General features: G+C 43.0%; 1 protein-coding gene across 7 annotated transcripts in view; it reads right to left on the bottom strand.

Moving 5' to 3' along the window:
• L3MBTL3 (L3MBTL histone methyl-lysine binding protein 3) overlaps nucleotides 1-18375 on the bottom strand; it is a 78600-nt gene extending 60225 nt beyond the window's left edge. For 3 of the 7 annotated variants that reach the window (XM_066315370.1, XM_066315373.1, XM_066315371.1), the window contains exons 1-2: nucleotides 18273-18375; nucleotides 8333-8444 (exon numbers count right to left, since the gene is read on the bottom strand). In XM_066315370.1, the coding sequence (XP_066171467.1) occupies nucleotides 8333-8444; nucleotides 18273-18349 (189 nt within the window). In that variant the 5' untranslated portion in view covers nucleotides 18350-18375. Of the gene's footprint in view, nucleotides 1-8332; nucleotides 8445-15644; nucleotides 15814-16172; nucleotides 16329-18182; nucleotides 18245-18272 lie in introns of those variants that run through there. The other 4 variants (XM_066315375.1, XM_066315372.1, XM_066315369.1 and 1 more) reach the window with 4 other exon arrangements.
• Nucleotides 18376-19704: the final 1329 nt, after the last annotated feature.

Here is a 19704-nt window from a genome sequence, read left to right as displayed (position 1 = left end):
ATGTGGGATGAATAAAAACTGCAAACAATGCAAAATGTTTATCATTGATTCTTAAAAACTTAAACCTGTTGGGAACAAATGCAGACAATATGGTTTCAAATTAAGTCCCCCCTGTTTCATGTGTCCAATTCAGAGCAACACAGATCAGGCTATCAATGTTTGCTGTTACTTGTGCCCTCTCAAGAATGTAAAAGATCTCATCTATTCTCACAGGTATCAAATCAGAATAAAAGTTTCTATTGTTTTATATATGGTAAAATTATTATTTGGGAGGACAAAAAAAAAAAGAAAAAGAAAAAAAAAAAAGAAAAAGAAAAAAAAAAGAAAAACAATTGAAGTGCAAAGGAAAAAAAAGAACAAAACCCCCACATATGTTAATGCACAGCTTTAAAATAAATTAGAAAAATCAGCCAACACCACCATCTACTGGGCAAGACAAGGACAAAAAGTTCATTGCAATAAAGACAATTGTTGCTGCATTCTGACAGTAACTTCAGCAATAAAACATATCTTGACACCACAACAGTGATTGTGGACATGCTCAGAAGAAATCTCCAAAATTTTTAACATCCAAAACAAAAGCAAATTGAGTAAATGCTCAACTGTCTTTATGCCTATGAAGTAACTAAGCTTAAAGTAGCAGAATTCCACAGCAGTTTGTCAAGAAGACTGACATCTGGAACTTTAGTGATACAAGAACTACACTCTGATCTCTTGCAAGCAGAAAGTTATCATCATTCATGATGTTAATCACCATTTAGTCACAGTGGTTTCAGTGGGACTCCTCAAATAAATCAGAGCTTTTCTGGCATTTTTCAGCCTTTTCTAAGTGAAGGAATTTTCTGCCACCATTGAATTGTCCAACCACATCCTGCTACATGCCGAACTATTTTTATATATTACTTAAGCTGAATAAGTTATTAAATGCCAGAGCTTGTCCATTCAACCAGACCCCTCTTCCCTGTGTGTGCAATACACTCTTTACATGCCCAATCACATACTACTTTTTCCACAGAACCCCTGCCCCAGGCAAGGGCTGAATAGCATTCAGAAAAATGAGGCAGCTGTTGGTATTTTTATACTCTTTCTTCAAGCAGTAAAGCCAGTCTTATTTACTCTGCACGGTTTGAAAGCAGAATGATTATTTATTTTCTCTTTAAAAAAACCCCAACGTACAACAAAGAACACGTATCTCAAAAAGCTTTAGGCACTCCAGCAATTACTGTTACAATGCAGTGTAAAGTAACTCCAGAAACAAAATCTCTGTTCTCAGCCACTTGCAATAGAAAAAAAAAAAAAAAAAAAACAAAACAAACAAAAAGCTCTCTTTGGTAGTTCTTCATCCTTCTGAGTACTCTGCTCCAAACTTATTTTAAAGCACTCAGTAAGCACGTGACCCCTTACACTTGCCTCGTCACAAAATTTTGACTCTTTTAGGGATGAAGAATATTGGGGAAATGTGTTCCTGCACCTGCCAATTCTGCTTCTTCAATGATGAGAAAGGATCCTGCCTGCACACTGATACCCTGAAAGTATGGCAAAAGACAAACTTAAGCAGGATCACAGGGTATCCTATGCTCCCTAAATCATAATCAGCAGAAATTAAATTCCTCACCATGAACAAGGGGTAAGGCTAGACCCACTCTCACTGGAATGATGCTGTCAGCAAGAAAGTCAAGAACTTCCACCAATCTTGCACTGATTTTAAGATGCTTCAGTAACATTGCAATAGGCTAATCCTGAAGTAACAAAGAAGAGAGAACAATTTGCATCCAAAAAGAAAGGGTTTTTTCCTATCTGGGCAGGCACAAGCAGGAAGGAATTGCTATCAAATTATATCCTTCCAAAAATAAAAATAATAGTAGCATTCTCTCATCGTGGCTGAACAGAAAGCTAAGGTACCATCAGAAAACATATCCCTTTAGCAAGAGAGACTGACATTTCCCCAGTATATACCAATACCTCAGACTTGTCTGCAGTCATGTTTATCTACTTTATTCTTAGACACTCCTCAGGCTCTTCCAAACCCCCCCAACCCACTTCAAGTGCTCAAGAATTATCTCAGTACCAGAGGGCTTCCCACTGATTTCTCTACACTGCAAACTCAGTCTGCCTTATTATCTCCACTTGAGTAGGAAATTGCAGCTAAACAGACTTTCTTAAGGTGACACATAAATCAGCAACAGAGCCAGAAGTCAAGGCCTGCCAAGATGACGCTTATTGATCCAGAAGTTGACCTACAAGGCAACCCTGGCTCCGAATTATTTCAGCCAGAATATTTCTAAATACAAAACACTAATATCTCATGGGAAGTCCAAGCTAGCAAACAAATAAAAAAAATGGCTACCTGCCAAAAATTTGGTTCCAGTGAGTTGTTCAGCACTGCTCAGAAAGGCTGCAGTAGAGACAAGTGTGGCGCTAAGCATTCCTGTGCAGGATTTACCTGAAATTATCACAAACCTATTCCTTTTCCTTCCTGAAACCCTCTGCCCAGTTATTGCAAGTTTAACAGCATCTACAGCAAATAGCACAGGAGATTTTGTGGTAAAATACCATGTGACCACTTAAAGGAAGAAGACTACCATGAATACACACGAGGGAACCCAAATAAAGATCCAAAGGCAAACATAAATCCAACATTTCTTGCCTTTATAGTTTTAACAATTTTAATAGTGAAATTTCCTTTTTTGGTCCCTTTTTTCTTTACATAAGGTTCACTCATTTTATGACGCTGCAAAGTTTTAACCAGAAATCTACGACAATGAAGCAGAGCAAGAGCTAATTAATTACATTAGATTGCAACAGAATAAAGTTAATTTCATGTGTGAAGGACCAGGCCACTAGGTAGATCTGCTGGGGCTCACACATTGTCAGAAAAAGTTCCCATCTGGCTTGCTTTCTGCTCCCTGTGCCTTCCCTGAAGGGAATCCATCTTCTCTCTGGAGCAGCACCTCCCCAGCGCCAACAGTGATTTAACCAGGTACTGGTTACTGATATTCCCACGGACACCACTCTCATGGACTCTCCCTGCCTCTCCAGATTCCAAGGGCAGCACACGCTGCCATGAGAGAACAGGAACAGCTTTGCACTGAAAAAGCACTGGGCGAAGTTATCGCCCGAGACATACTGATGTTTCCATAACAATGTGAGAAAATGAGTTGCTCTACAATCAAGTCATTATCTCAGGCACACTTGAACACAATTGCAGAACAGGCAGGTGGAAGGATGTACTTTACTGCCTTGAGGCGCTGCACCCCTGCCTTCAGAAACACAGATATCTAAATCACTCTTACCTTCTTTACAGCACTGTTGGATATACCAAACAACACTGGCCATTTCAGTTCCACTACTCTGTTTGGTTTCCTACAATATTTGCTGCCCAACTTTATTTACAGGTTAACTTCTTCATCGTCAAATTTTAATTTTTTTTCTTTATGCTCAAGCACATTTTGCAAGCTGGAAATAACCAAAATTCTGTCCACGCAGTTTATAACTGCTCACTTTCCAAACACAGCACTAGAAAAGGCATTAAGAAGTACTTCATAAACTTCTGTCACTTGCAGTAGGAAGTGACTGTAAATTATTACAGCTTTTCCAATTTAATGAGTATATTTAAATCTTGAAGCCATGGTGTTACTGTGTGCACTCAGCACAGAGATTAAAAAAAAAAAAAAAAAAGAGTAGCATTTCACATTTACATTCACACCATGCAGAGTAACTGGTAAGCACTGATGTTTTTCAGATGAGCATACATTACTCTGCCTGCCACATGAAGGCATTCTGTAATTTGTAAACTATTTTAAATTCTACTGGAATTCAAGTTTTCTGTTTTATTTAAACATCTTGAAAGAACTAATATACAATGCTAAAATTTTTGTTCACAGTCTTCAGTGCATCATACTGTACAATTTTTAATTCCTTCTATTCCCTGTGTAATTTGAAATTCTAGCATTTTCCACAACTACTCACTACTTATCTGTCACACAGCATGCTCAAAGAAGTGTTCAAGAAGTGTTAACTATTTTTGCTGAAGATTCTTTTAACAAAATCTGTATAAGAATTTCCACAGCCTTCTCCTACTACAAGTGACAAAACCCTAACAATTAACAGTGTCCAAAGTCATAGGAAAAGAACATTTTCAGCATTTTACTGGTATAGAAACAGATGCAGAATAAGAGACTGTGGCATGGCTGAGAATGGAAGCTTGGTATGTGATTTGGCTCCCTTATCTTGATTAGACTGGGAAGTGAGTGCCCCCTGGTGCAGCCCCTCTCACTGAAGTCTTGCAGGCATGAAACTGCCTACAAGACTTCCTAACAAAAACAATTAATCCAAGTATCTATTCCTGATTTAGATGTTTTTCTGTACCATAAGAAAAGTTAGATTAAAGAAATTATAAGAAAACACTGAGAAAAGTTATTTTTAATTGTTTCAAAACCATTTTGCTCTACTTACATTAGTGTTTACCAACTTTTCATCATTCAGGAACACATATTCACAAAAATGAAGTGGTTCCAAAAAGAATGGTTGGTCATATATATTTGCCTGATAACCCCAGGCTGGATTTTAATAAAACACATTAGAAAAGATAGTTCTTAAAACATGCATACGTTAAAATAAGAATGACACTTCATCACGCAAGCAGTAAAGACAAGCAAATGCTATAGGATTTATACAACTAAAAATAAGGACTTCATTTAGGTAACTCCCTAAAATGTCTATATTAAAAAGCAGCATTTCAATGTTTTGGTATAGGCTTAACTTAATGTTAATATGCTGATACAATACAGTTTACCAAATCTGACTGTTCAATTTCCCCTACCATTTTAGCATGAGAAAACAATAAATGTGAGAATTGAAACAACACATTGTCTACAATAGATATTTAAGCTATAGCTTATTATTCGTTATAAAATGCCTCAGACAACCTAATCTATTACCAAGGTGTAAAAATAGAACATTTGTGTTTAAGTATCTTGCTACTATGGTGTTTTCATCAGATTTGTCAAGTGCATTTCAATGTAAATACCCGACAATGGTTTAGTGGAAGAAGTCTATTGCAATTTTTAAAAGACATACACAGGCTTACAATAAGTAACTGCTACATAAGGTCATTTTCTTTAGGTTCAGTACACAATAGTAAAATACTCTGTGATCAAGAGAGTTCAGGTAAATAATCCTCATTAACCAATTCTGAGAACTCCACAAAGAGCATAAAACATCTTCCATGATCACATTTACAATTTCAAATGATTAGTCACGCTTTCAACAATCACTGTTTAGAAGCAGTCCTGAAATGAGTTGTTACAATTATTATAAAAGCTTAAAAGTCCTTACTGTTTTAACAGCTCAAATTGTTTTGGTATCTGTGTGAACACCTACTCTCTCACTGAATTTTGATGTCCCCCAAGTACAATGACCTTCTTGGGCTAATTCTGGATTGTTAGAAGACAATTCTTCCTTCAGTCAATTTCAATTTCATCCCTGTCATCCCTACAGCCCTTGCTTTTGCATTTAACAAAATGCAAACCAGCAAACAAACCCAAATAATAACCCAAAAGGGGTTAAAACAATAACCTCAAACACAAAAAGGAGATGCCTGGCCAATACTCTGTATATTTCACCATCCTGGGTATACTACTATTGCCCCTCTGAATGCATCTCCTCTAATGCTTGGACCAAAGAAAGAATTTCTGTCCAAAAATCAAATATGTTTGTTTCCAAATTAAAATAAATAAATAAACAAATAGATCAAAAGAGCAACCTTAATATTAAGCTCATGCTTTCCTGAAAAGGACATAGTTAAGAGTCTTCTACATGATTTCTTGGAAGTTACCCTGAGCTACATCTCAGTTTCTTTCCCTCACTTTACATGGAAACTTTCCCATTCTTCTACTCATTAGTGACTCAAACTTTGCCTCAGTTTTGTTCAACACAGGCTAACCACAACTGAAAAAAAGCACAAACCATCAATTTATATGACATTATTATATTTTCCTGCACTGTTCCCTTTTGTATTGCTCAAGTACTGCAGTACTACAGTTCCCTTCAACACAATGTTGCATATTAAAATAGAAAGAAATTTTAAAAGCCTGGACTTAAAAACACAGAACTGTTCAAGGATGTGGAAGCTCATCACAGCCTTGGCTATCATCATCACCATGAGATGATGAAGTCCTGAAAGAAGCCAGAGAAACAAATAATGAAACAGCAGCACTGGACTTCAGAAGAGGCAAGTTGGCTTGTTCAGAGATCTGCTTGCCAGGATCATACAGGAGACTGTTTTAAAGGGTAAAAGACCCAGGAAATCTGTCTCTCTCTCTCCAAGGACCTCACATCAGGAGAAGGAGGCATATCAATATGCAAGAAGTTAAGCAAATGTGGATGAAGGCCAACATAAACGAACCAGGGACTCCTGACTTAGTTCAAAAAGGAAAAGGAAGTAAGCAGAATGTGGAAAAGAAAACTTCATAGACAAGATATATAGTGATATCGCTGTAGTGTACAGTCATGACATTAGGAAATCCAAAACTCAGCCAGAGAATAAACTGGCAAAGGCAACAAGAAATGCTTCTCTATGAATACAGGCAGGAAAAGCAAACTATGAAATTGAAGGCTGATGAACTGAAGGGCAGGCTTGCTGTTCACACAGACCTCAATAAGCTGAAGAAAATGGGCAAACAAGATGCTGTGAAGGTCCGCCAAGGCAGGTGCTAGGCCCTGCACCTGGAACAGAGCATCTACACACGCTAGTTAGACCAGGGGCTGACTGACTGAGAGCAGCTCTGCTCTCACAGAACACCTGTGAGCTGAACATGAGGCACCAACCTGCCCTGGCAGCAAAGGTGGAAGGAGCACCCCAGGGCAGCCTGAGCAAGAGGGCAGCCAGCAAGAGGGGAGCACACCATTCTCCTCCAGTGAATACTGATGAGAGCATATGCAGGCTGCTGTAGAAAGCAGCCTTTCTTCTACCAGGAGAAAAGCACTCATATACTGCAGCAAGTCCACCACCCCAGGTATGGGCTGGGGCAGATGACATGCAAGAAGCTGAGTGAATCCATTTGCTCAGTCTTAAGAAAAGGAGAGATTTTACTGCTGTCTTCCAGCAGTTAATGGGAGGATATAGAGGGGATGAAGTCAGGTTCTTCTCAGATGTGCACAGAAGAAGGACAAGAGGCAGCAGGCATAAGCTACAAAAGGAGAAATTCCCACAAAGTAGCCATAAAAGGAAAAAATTACTATGACTGTAGACAAATGCTGGAACAAGTTGCCCAGAGAGACTGTGGTATCTCCAGCTCTGCAGATAACCAAATCCTGAGCAACCTGATCTAAGCCACCCTGAGGTCTGGGGTACTCAGTCTGGGTGGAAAAGAAAATTATTCTGCAAATTTATTCTAGTGTTGTGTGACTAAAAGCAAAAATTCAAACAAATCCACAAAACAAACAAACAACCTAAACACCAACACAAAAACACATTCACAACATGTATGTCCCAAATTTCAAACATTTTTTTAATTTTTACCTCAACAACAGAAATCCTATCAGGCACCAAAAGATATAAAGTTGTTTTAAATGCCATACATTTTCTTATGAGATTCCTTTCAAAAAATAAACTAAGAGCAAAACACATTAGTTTGAATTACATGAAAATACTGACTTTAATCAAGAGGAAATAGGTACAAGACAGTCTCTAATATCAACATTGCAAGCACAGCATAGGACACCTTCTGACAACAGTAAAAAGTATGAGATAAATAAAAAGAAACTGAAAACGAAAGAGTTCTGATTTACTTCAGGAAACTCAACCAGTGTGAAAAATGTAAGCAAAATTACTACTTCAATATAATTCAAATTTCTAAACTGCAGCTGGCTCAGAAGCACTCACTTTATTCTTCTTTCTAGGCACCCACATGACAAAAGCACAGTAAAAATAAACTACTTTTAGAAATAAAAAGACCTAAGAATGTAAGATGGTGAGAGTCAATGACAGTATGAAAATTCTTAGTGATACAGTAATATAATGCTCTAAGTGGACTGCATTTTCACACTTCTGAGATTTCTTTGGGATTTTGTGCATTTGATTAGTCCTGTCTGTATAGTGAGGCAGTGCTAATTTATGCCTTCCTACAGGGATGACGGCTGTCTGAGCCAGCACCATAAACTGAATCAAGAAACTCCAGAACTAAAACCTAACAGGCTACAGTCTCTTAACTCAGAACTGTAGATTCATGTTTTATTCATAGAAGCAGATACCTACACACCAGCTTTTCAAATGCATTCTTTTGTCATTTAACATTTTTATTTCACTTATTGAAAAAATTACATATCTTACCTTTAGGTCACTTCCTGGCAAAGTACCTATGCCATCCTTCCAGTCCATTGCACTAAATACATCAAATTCCTGACCATTTCCACTAGAGGCAGATTCATTCATGATGCATGTACTACAAAAAAAAAAAAAACAAAAAAAAAAAAACAAAAAAAACCAAAAAAACAAAAAACAAGTTACGTGAAAATTCTATAAGTGATTTAATGCTTATATCACCAGTCTTGTATGCATTTCACAGATTTGTATCAAATGCTTCCCTCTGCACACTGGCAATGTGGACAACTGATGACAAGGATGATAATATTCATGATGTAATAAAAGTAGGGGAAAATCTTTCTACAACTTTGAAAATAATACCTGTTTCACACACTTGGAGGCAATGGGGCTGTACTGGAGAGAAAAGAAAAATTTCAAACAGCAAATAAATTGACATGAGGAAAACATGCCAAGTACACTTAAAAACATCTGTTTTAAGAAAGGCAAGGCATGAGTGCATGCCTTTAATAAAGGCATTAAGCACTGATTAACAGAACTGCATTTCCTTAATATTGGATAGCATGCTGATGTGAGTGCTTTACCCAAGTTCAAATTAAAATTAATTTGAAACTGTCAGTTTCCTGTCCAACTCAGAACACTTGAATATTCTTTACTTGTTTCCATACAGTTTCAGTAAATTTTGAATTGCATTTGGTAAAACTTATTTCCATGTAGAGAAACATATATGCACACCAGAGAAACCGACTGCTTTGCAAACCTTGACTTCACTGGATTCCTCTGTTTCAGAACACTGAATGCAGAGAGGATAATATTTATCTTCAGAAACAGTGCATCTGGACATCCCTTTATGTGATAAAAAATTGGCACAAGCAACAGAAGTACATTGCACTCGACCCCTGCCTTCAGCTCACCACTTGTCAGTGGCACAAACACACCATCAGTGGCACTGAACTGCAAGTGTTTCTAGCAGCCAGTTGTGAACACCACCAATTTCTTCCTTTCCACTTCTCACAAAACCCAGCAATCTTTGAATCTGTGGCCTGGCACCTAACTTGCTATTTGTTCAATGTGGAATCTGACTTACGAATTTTGTTTCTGAAGAACGGCTGCACTATTCCTAGCAGCTGAAATAATTTGTGGCAAAAATAAGCTGTCACTGTTTGTGAACTATTAGCAAAACCTCACCACTTTTGAAACTTGCACTTTCTGAACTTATTGGAATGTAAACTCTCTGAACCTTCAGATGAACACTTTCTAAGTCTCATACCCCATCTGGAGACTGCAAACTTTGGCTGCAACTATCAGTATTTGAAATCCAAATAGCTAGAAAGCTTCAGCAAAGCTTAACCTTGTTTTGCAAAATCTGATTTTCTAGCTTAGATCCCACTCTGAATCTGCAAATACTCTCTGGAGATCTTGACTTTTCACAAAAAAGCCCCCAACAAAACAAAATAAAGCAACAAAATACCCGGAAGGTGCTATTTGTACGCTCCGATAACAGAAAAAGATGCAAACCGAGCAGAAGTAAACTCAGGTCAACTAGAAGCTTTTTATTAAAAAGTTGAGGGGAAAAAACACTTCATTAACTTAACTGCATGAAAAGCAGTTACATTGTATTCCTCATTTACATTGTATTCATCAGAAAAATAGTATCAATCACTATAACATCACCACTACAGATACATAGTAGTTTGGTTTGGGGTACACAATGCCCCTTTCATTTCTCCTTGGTTTCCTCTTTATTTCTGGCAGGAGTCTTTAAAATCCTGAGCAACACCTTACTCCATGAGCTCTTTCATTACACTACAGCAAATACACAGTTATTAAAAAAGATAACAGGAGCTGGACTCAGTCAGTATCCACTGCTAAGAGCAAAGCTTTTGCATTCCCCTTCATTTCATATGGTAGGCAGGGTTCACAGAAAGCCCTTTGAGAAAACTTCATGTTTTTCACATGACAAGTTTTAAGTAAGAAGAGCCAAATGATTCAATGTGTCTTCCCCACCTTTAGGTAATTCTCTGCAAGAAAGTATTGAAAACCATAACAACAACGTACAAAAATTCATTTTAAAAAACATCAATAAATCTAAACAAATTCATTGCAAACTGAGAAATTCCCCAAAGCCATAGATCTCATCTTTTAAAATCACTCCCAGGCAAAAACCATCATCCTCCCCCAAGGCAAGCTCCTGCAACACAACTTGGGATCTCTGCTTGATCTAAATACCAAGAACCACTGTAAACCAATTGAAGCAGGCTTGACCAAACTGCAGCACAGTGGCAGAGGCACAGGCCTTCCCTTAAAAACACAAGGCCCAAGCTTCTCTAAGGAGTAGATTAGAAAAAAATAGAATCTCTCCGGGCACCTAAGCAGTTTTAAGAACATGAAACACACTGGTTCAAGCACACTGGTGGAACAAGCTCCCCAGGATCAGCCTGGCTAAGCAAACACAAAGCTGTGTTCTGCATAAACTGAAGTCTCTAAGTAATCTTAAATTATCATTCTGTTTAGAGGACACTTCACTCAACCCTCCTGTGCTCTATTACATAAATCATGCTCCAATGATTTCTGCAGAAGGTATGACAGAAGTCAGGAAAAGACATGGAGGGCTGTGGAGAACTGCTTCCTCTCAGCAGCTGCTGTACCATAGAGCAAGGAGCATTGGACAGCACAGCTGCTCCATCAGGTGCTCCATCTCATAGTGCCACTTTCATTACAGACACGAAAATTACATGGAGGGTGGGAAACCGAGAGTCTAGCCTACTTAGGCAGGGAGTAAACCAAGAAAGGGGATGAAAAATTAGTAACAGAAATGTTCAGGGAATACTTGTTTCAAGAAAACATACAAATTCTGACTTAATTGCAAGTAAGGAATTTTCCTCAGGTAACAAACAGCAATAACAATACATTCTGAAGATGTCTAAAGACATTCATTATTGCTTTTCTTTTGCAATTAACTCAAAGTCAAAGGCACAATCTGTATACCTTTCACATTCTGCAGCCTTCAGAAGTGTTCTTGGTGAGAATGAAAAGGTCACAGGCCAGTGAAGATAGAAATTAACTTACAAAAAGGAATAACTTTTAACAAAATATCTGTTTCCAGCTTTGCTTAGCTTGAACAGATGAAAGATAGGCCTATATCCCTCTCCTAATGATAGCAAGAAACAAGATACAGACCAATAAAACCGTTACAGCACTAAGGTACTAAAAAAGGAAGAACTCATTGCAATAGTTACATCTAAATCTCAGAACAAAGAAAACTAAAGAACATCTTATCTACTCCTTTAATTTTTTGTTTTAAAGCTCTGATGTAGTTCTTTGAACTAGTATAACTCCTTCTGTAATGATTTCATTTGGTATCATTTCTGCTGCTGCGCTGCCACAGAAGTAGTAAAAATACTAGATGAATAAGGGGCCTGTCAGTGAATGCCATCGGATGTGAAGGAAAGGACATAATAGTAAGAACTTGGAGCAGTCATCTTCCAAAAGTATCTCCAAAATCTGCCTTGAGGGATGTAACTATCTCAGTCCTCACAGCCATAAGAGAAGTGTGCTGCACATTAATATTTCAACATTACCTTTGTTTCAGACATATGTAATAAAGTCATTAAAATAAACAAGCATATTAAATAAGATTAAGACACATCCTTTAGAAAAACCTTTTTACCAACAGGTTCAATGATAAATGAGTACCTCACAGAGGAGATACTTACTGAGAATATCAGCACTAAAAATTAAGATAGTTTCATCTGGTGAGAGACTGTCTAAAGATATAAAGCAAAGAAGCAGGACAGAATATGCCAATTAGACTTACAAGGAATTTTTGAAGTAATTACAGGGTTGGATAGTGAATACATCAGAAAGTAGTAATAGGAGTCTTTCTTCCAGTCAGTGCTTTAAAAAGCTATCTGACCTCTACCCGAATTTTTAACATCTAAGACACTAACTGTGATATGCCTGTATGATTTCTAACCAGTGAGGTCAACTCAATAGTGGTCACTGGGCAGCAGAGACAGAGTTCAGCAGTAAAAGCCACCAGTCATCATTGCCAGACTGGCACAACATGTCTGCAGGAATTTGTCATGTCTTCTTATGGATCTCTGTGTATTTTAATTTGTACTTTTGAGGACTTCTGTAGCTGCCATGATAAGACAGCCCAGCAGATCTGCCCCATACTGATCCACTTCCCAGCGGATAGCTCCTATGAGAAGACCCAAAACTGGAAACACAGACCAAGGGGAGATCACAGCGAGTGACACTAAGAGAGAGTTCCAAGGGAAAAAGAGATCCCAAGAGAGACAATATCTTTCTGCAGGCAAGCCATGGTCCCTCTTCCCCATTGGACTGGGTGACACCAGCACTGATAGATGTTTAGAAGCAAAAGCAACAGGTTAGAGTTTTTGTTCTAATATTGTGTATTTACTTTGGACATCTCCAAGGCTGCCTGGTGTAGCACCATGAGCTCATAGGACACATTTTCCCATCCCAGTAAATACAGAAAACAAAGTGGATCTGAAGGGAACATCTCAGTGTACCACAGTTGCAAATACACCAACTTCTAGACACCAGGGACAAGGGGATACTCAGCTTAGTTTTATTTAACATGTAAGAATGTGAATATTATTGTTACACTCCTAAAGTCACATGAAGCAGAATTACTCCTCACACTGTAAGCTCCCTATATTTGACAACAGTAGTAAGTTTAAGCTTCATGACAGCAAAAGCAAAGCCCATTGATGTAAACCCACTGGGGTTGCCTTGCTTCTCTATTCACATTCCTCTCTGAGTTGGGCACACCTCACACTTGACTGTTCTTCAGTCTTCATATTTTTGCACTAGACTCTTCACTTACAGAAAAACAACCACAACAAGAACAGTGCAGGAAATGGTAAAATTCTTTGATGCTACCCACTGCATTTTAATGTGTTTTTTCTTGTACCTGTTTAAAGGTTTAACTAATATAATATGTCATTAAATTAAGTATTTTCAGATACATGTTTCCCTCAAAAAATCTCATTTTTCATTGCTTGGAAACTACTAGTTCTGCCATGTTTCTATTCTCTATGCTGAAAAGTTGTTTGAGTAAATTTCACTATTTTGCCTGTTGCTCATGAAGTTCATATTCACAAAGGGGCACAGCTTAAAATTCTTTGTCATTCAAAGGCTGTAATAGACAAAGGACCAGAGATCCTACTGATGATGTCCCCTTAAGCATTATTTACTCTTATCTGTTGCTACTCTTCTGTCTACTAGATGCTCCATGGCTACTGTGTATGTTCATTCCTGCTTCTCAATATTTTGGCTTTAAACCTGTCTCCCCTACAGAAGAATCCAACCACAAAAGCATTAAAAAAATATTATGAAGCCTGCGTCTGTACCAGTGCTTAAAGGAGGTTCATGCTGTCCTGATCCAAATCTGGTCTCTGCCAGCAAGGTAACACAGTTATTGCTGTACCATTGCTACAGACTGGGTAACAATCACACACAGCCTTCATCTACAGCTTCATTTTCAAATATCCACAAGACACTAAAACAATAGTTATCCAATACCAAAGCTGTTCTGTCATCTAATGAAACTTACCACCAATAGCCTTTTCTTGTTTATAAACAGTCTGTACCTCATACTAGAAAAGTATTTCCTCTGCAAAGCTTTCACGGTCCTCTTATTTCTGTTATTGTCTGTAGAGGACTGAATAAAAATTTAACCCACTCAGGTAGTAAGAGTTGCATACAACAACTTTGAAATTCTATGACTTAAATCCCCCTAATTGCTCGAACCAATCACAGCAAGTTACAAAAAACTTCTGTTTATTTGTTCATTCTTCCTTCCCCTATGCAGTCACCGTCTGCACCGAATCTTCACACCTCCTGTTTCAAATTGTTATTTCCTACCCAAAGTTAATTCAATATACATCTGAGCATCCCTTTTGTCAGACTCATGCCCTCCTCTTCCTCACTTGCCAGTTATTACCATAAGCTCTGCTGCTCATGAACAATTAGTTCACCTTTTCTAGCTCCTAAACACACACAGCAGGTTACTGCATTTATAGACTTTGCTGCCTCCCCCATTCATAAAGAGCTGCTGCATCTCCCATTGTGATGAGTGGTCCTACTACTGGAGCACTAACAAGCTATGACTACAGACATGCTATCACTTTCTTCAGTAAGCCTCATGCCAGCTCATCACTGATTCCTCACACCCATCACTCACAATCCACCATCCTCCTTACCAGCAGTATTAAAAAAACAGACGAGAGCAAATTGAACAGCCTCAACCATCTCTCATCACGGAACAGGTGATGCCAGATAAAACTCAACAAGTTAGAGGAAAAGAAGTCATCACAAGTTATTGAAACTTTTAAAGTAATACTCTAAGAAAAGACAGTAAACGGAAGGTGAAACATACACCACAAACTAAACCAGAGTTTATTACAATTGCCCAACTGACAACAAGCACCATCCGAGACCACTGCTTCAGGCACCTTCACTAGAGCACCAGTTCATTGGACCACAGCCGAAGCTGCTGAAATCTCACCGGGAAATTACATCTACCCAGCACCACCCAGATAAAAGTGGAGAGCTCTGCTGCCTTCAACCACTACTTTCAGGAGTTTCTCTCTTACAGATGCTAATCATAGAGACTTCTGGGAACGTGGTAACTTTCTTGGTAAAAAACCCTGGTTCCTGAACAGCTTTAAGATTTGCACTAAGGAAACTGTGTTACAATTCTGAGCACAGACTATTTCCTAAAATGACATAGGCTGAACTTTTTATATCATGAGCTTTATTTATGCTCACCACCTGATTTTTAGCACCCACGACTGAGCACCCCATTCATGAGTAGAAACAGCAAAAATGATCGGTCCAGTGCCACTCAACTACACGGAAGAAATAAAGAAAATAGAACAAAACTAAAAATGTAACTCCTGCTGCCTTTCGCTGTAAAGCTTTTACACCGCGCTGCTGAAGCACAGGTAATTAAAAGACACGGAAGAGGCGGTGACCCTCACGCCCCGAGGGAAGCTGCCGCATCTCCAGGGGCCTCCTAACGCGCTCAGCGCTCCTCAAGCCCCCAGAACCCCGGGGGCTCAAGCCGCGCTCTCGCGTGGGACAAGGGCCGCGGCCGCGCCCCCCGCCGCTCCCGCGCAGCCCGAGCTCCCGGCGGCGGCCCCGGCAGCGCCCGCCCGGAGCCGCCCGGGCCGCTCCCCGCCCGCTGCCCCTGCGCCCGGCGCGGCGGAGCGCGGCGGCGGCCGGAACGCTGCGGCGAGGCCCGGCGGGCGCGGCCGCCGCTCCCCGGCGCCGGCAGCCCGCGGCCTACCAGCAGAGGTCCCTCCTTGGCCAGTTTTGCGGCGTGTTTTTGCTGCACTTGAAACTTTCTGGAGAAAACCCGGGCTCAGGTCCGCGTCTTCCCCAGGCTCGGGCAGAGCCACCGAGACAAAAGCGCCCGCCCGGCTCTTCGGGAGGAGCGCTCGGGGAAAGCGGTTCTCGAGTCTCTCTGATTCCCTCCCGAATTTGCCTTTTTTCCCTTCGCCCCCGCCCCGGGCAATTAAACAGAGCGGGGGAAGAGTGCCCCCCTGCCCCGGCGAGGGGGCGGCGGTGGGGGCGAGCGCGGTGCGGGCGGGGGTGGGAGAGGAACTGGGTGTTAAGTGTTCCTGAGGAAGTTGCACAACGAGAGAGGGACTCTGCTTGTTTACCGGGTCCCTCGCTCTTTTTTTTTTTTTTTTTTTTTTTTTTTTCCTCCCCTTCCCACCCCCCTTTCGCCTCCCCCCCCTCCTCCCCGGGACCGGGATCTGGGAAAAGGACGTTGCCTCCGAGTGGAAAGGAAAAAAAATTAAAAAAATGTTACCTTCTCCTCCCTCCTCCCCTCCCCCAGCGCGGAGGAGAAGGAGGAGGAGGAGGGGGACGAGCTCTCTTTTTTTCTAGGGAGCTGCGGGGACTCGCTCCTCGGCCGCTCGCAGCCGATCGCCGCGCATCTCTCGGCGGAGAAGTCACCCCTTCCCGCGGGAGGGGCCGGCACACGCCGCCTCCCCGGAGGGCTCGCCCCCGCCCGGCCCCGCAGCCGCCAGCGCCCGGCCCCGCGCTGCAACTTTTTCTCTCACGCTCTCGCGTGCGCCCGCTCCGACGGGGAGGGGGGAAAACCATGGGGGTGGGGAGCGGGCGCCGCTGCGGCCCCGACGCGGCGCCCCCCGCCCCGGGCGCCGCAGCCCCGGCAGCCTCTCCGGAGCCCCGGCCGGGGGCGGGCGGCCGCTCCGCGGGAGCGCCTTCCCGTCGGCCGCCGCTCCCTCCCCCCCCGAAAAAAAAAAAATCGCTTTCCGCCCCCCCCTCCCCCCCGAAAAAAACACCGCCCCACACGCGCTAGCGAGAACAAGTGTGCCTATATCCTGTTGTTATATGCACCGGCTGCGGAGACGGGGAGGGAGAGACGGGCGTGTGCGCGGGGGGCCGCTCCCCCAGCCCGGCCGCACTTCAGGCGAGAGCGCGCAACTTAACAGAAAAGCCGCGTCCTATTCTCTGCCCCTGCCGGCCCCCCCCCGCTCCCTGCCCCCGTCGTCGGCAAAATACGCACTCACGTGTATGTGCGCTCACACACCGCCGGCACCCGGGGCCAGCCCCCGGCAGCCCCCCGAGGCCGGCCCGCGGAGCCGGCGGCGGTGACAGGCGCCGGCCCCCGCCGCCGCACGCAGCCCGAAGCGGGCAGGGGCCGTTCCCCCGCCGCCTCACATGTCTGCCGCAGCGAGCGCGGCGCACGCACCGCACAGAGGCAGGAACTGAGCACTCGAGCAAAAGACTTTTTTTTTTTTCGTCTCTTAAAAAAAAAAAAAAATTGCTACAAGCTTGCCTTTTTCTTTTTTTTTCTATGTGTATGTGTGTGCAAACTTTCCCCAAAATGGCGGAAATTGGGAGATGATTATATTTTAAATATCTCTCGCACACAATCACACAAAGTGCAGGAGCGACGGAAAATACAAACTCTCCGCTGCGCGCTGGTAGAGGCCTTCGCACACGGGAACCTACGGCACATTCAACCGGTATATCCCGGCAGCCGCCACCTCTCGCCGCTTCCGACCAAAAAACCCTTTTTCGCACCCCTCTCCGCTGCGCATTGCCCCCTCGCAGCCCGCACTTCTCCCCGTCCTTCAGCCTGTGCGAACAAAGAGCCGGGGCTGCGGAGGGGGGGCTCGGGTGGCAGCGAGCCCCCTCCCTCCGCTCCGCTCCGCTCCCTCCCCGCCCGGCGCTCACACACACCCGTGCCCCCCCACCTTCCCCCCGCCGCCCGGCCGCGGCACCCGCATCACATTGTTCCCAACAGCACGGCGGTGCCCCGTAAGTGTCATTAAATGGAGCCAACTGACAAGCTCATTGGTGGGGCAAGTCTGCAAAATGTCTCTCCCCTTCCCTTCCCCCTCCCTTCGGAACCCACTCCCCCCCCCCAAAAAAATAAAAGGCCCCCCCAAACACATTTCCACAGCTCCCTCCCCCGTGTATATATATATGTACATACACATACGTGCGTGCGTGCCTGTGTATGTATATAAATATACAGCGCATATATATATACATGTACTCCCTTCATGTGTTTGGGAAGAGAAAAAGAAATACCAGGCACCTCTCTCTTTCTTTTGTTCCTCTTTCACACTCGTACACTTATGATTTAGTGAGATCCCCGGTGCCCCGGCCGCTCCCCAGCCACTTGCGAGTCACTTGCCCACTTTACCCGGCATTAACTTCCATCCTTTCTGCTCGAGGTGGTCGGGGAGAAGCCCCCCTCCCCTTCCCCAGATACGTTTCGTAAGGGAGGGAGAGGAGGTGCGTCTCTCCCTTTATCTCTCGCGCTCTCTCTAACTTTCATCCTCACCTAGGGGGAAAATTAAAACCCGTCACCAGCCTTTGCCATCGCGGCTCCCTAAACGGCTTGCGGATCAGATCGGAACCCGCCGCTCCTTACCCCCCCAAATTCTCTCTTTCTCCGTCTCTCGAGTAGTCCTGACAAATATGGTCCAGGGCTGCGGGCACAGTGAGCATGCGCCCGCGGAGCCAGGGCTGGGGAAAGGGGAAACTGCCGCCGCCGCCGCCGCCGCGGCTCCTCTTCCTCCCTCGCCTGCGCTGCCGCTGCGCCCCGGCCGCCCGCAGCCGGCACCCGGCAGCCGGCACCGGCGGCGGGCATCGCCCTCGCCGAAAACGCGGCCGCCGACAAGGGCTCCGGCGGAGGTGCATCCTCCCCCTGATTTACTGCCGACGCTGGAGGAATAATAAGGAGACTTGTGCAGCAGCCGCGCGCTATTTTGGGCGCTTTCAAAAATAACGCCTTGCACTTTTCGGGGAGGGGGAGGTCCGGTCCTCGGGGGTCCCGCCAGGTGCTGCTGAGGTTGGGTGGTGGGCGCCCGGGGGCCGGGGAGAGCCTGTCTGTGGCTCTTGGCCCCATCCTCTGCCTCAGAACAGACCTGGGGCAGAGGCAGAACAGCTGGGCACCAGCTAGGAAAGTGCGGGTCCTGCGGGAGAGGGGCTGCCCTCCGCCGCGGCTGGCGAGGGGATCCCCGAGGGGATGGTCTGAGGCCAGGCAGCGCGGAGCCAGGCTGCTCCTGCGCCTCCAGAATACGGGGTGCATTCGGTATAGACACATTCCTTGTGCTGGGCCTCGTCTCGTTTACAACATAGCCAGCTCACAAAGTAAAACTAGTCTCCGATGTGCCACCTGCTTGAATACTCTCCATCGGTGCCCTGTGTTCCCAAAGACAAATGTCATCGTCGTTTGTTTTCTGACTCTGGTTCAGAAAACACTGAAAACTGACGGCCCTTTTTATTTCATGGGATTGCCCGAGATGGACTTCACCTGCAAGGAGGTCTGTTAGCAAAAGAACATTACACAACATAGACCTGTAAGGCCTAAGTGTACTGGGAAAGATGGAGGATGGAGGACATACATATGTATATACGTATATATTTTATATATATATATATATATATATATGTATGTATGTATGTATGTATGTATGTAGTTTGAGGCAAAGTATAAAACAACAGAGAATACAATCTTAATTATACCAGTCCTAATTTTTTTCAGACCACATAACATCTCTCTAAAGTCATTCTGTCCTAAAGGCAAAAACTGACAAAGTAAATTCTGAATTTTTGATAGTTTGGCATATTATTATATATCTCTTAACTCTAAAATCTCAAAACATTTTTTTTGTTAATCCCAGTAATGATCAATGACCAAGCTTTGTCTTGCTTTTATGTATGTTTCTTTCTACAATTATACTTCCAACTTTGGCCCAAATTACTAGAACAAAAATAATAATAAATACTAATAGGCAGCCAGTAATAAGTATCAGTTGAATATCAATACATGACAAGACTAAGTACAACCTTTTAGATAT

This window comes from Sylvia atricapilla, chromosome 3 (genome assembly GCF_009819655.1).
Source record: "Sylvia atricapilla isolate bSylAtr1 chromosome 3, bSylAtr1.pri, whole genome shotgun sequence".
NCBI classification, from domain to species: Eukaryota; Metazoa; Chordata; class Aves; order Passeriformes; family Sylviidae; genus Sylvia; species Sylvia atricapilla.
This window is presented reverse-complemented; position numbering and strand designations above follow the sequence as displayed.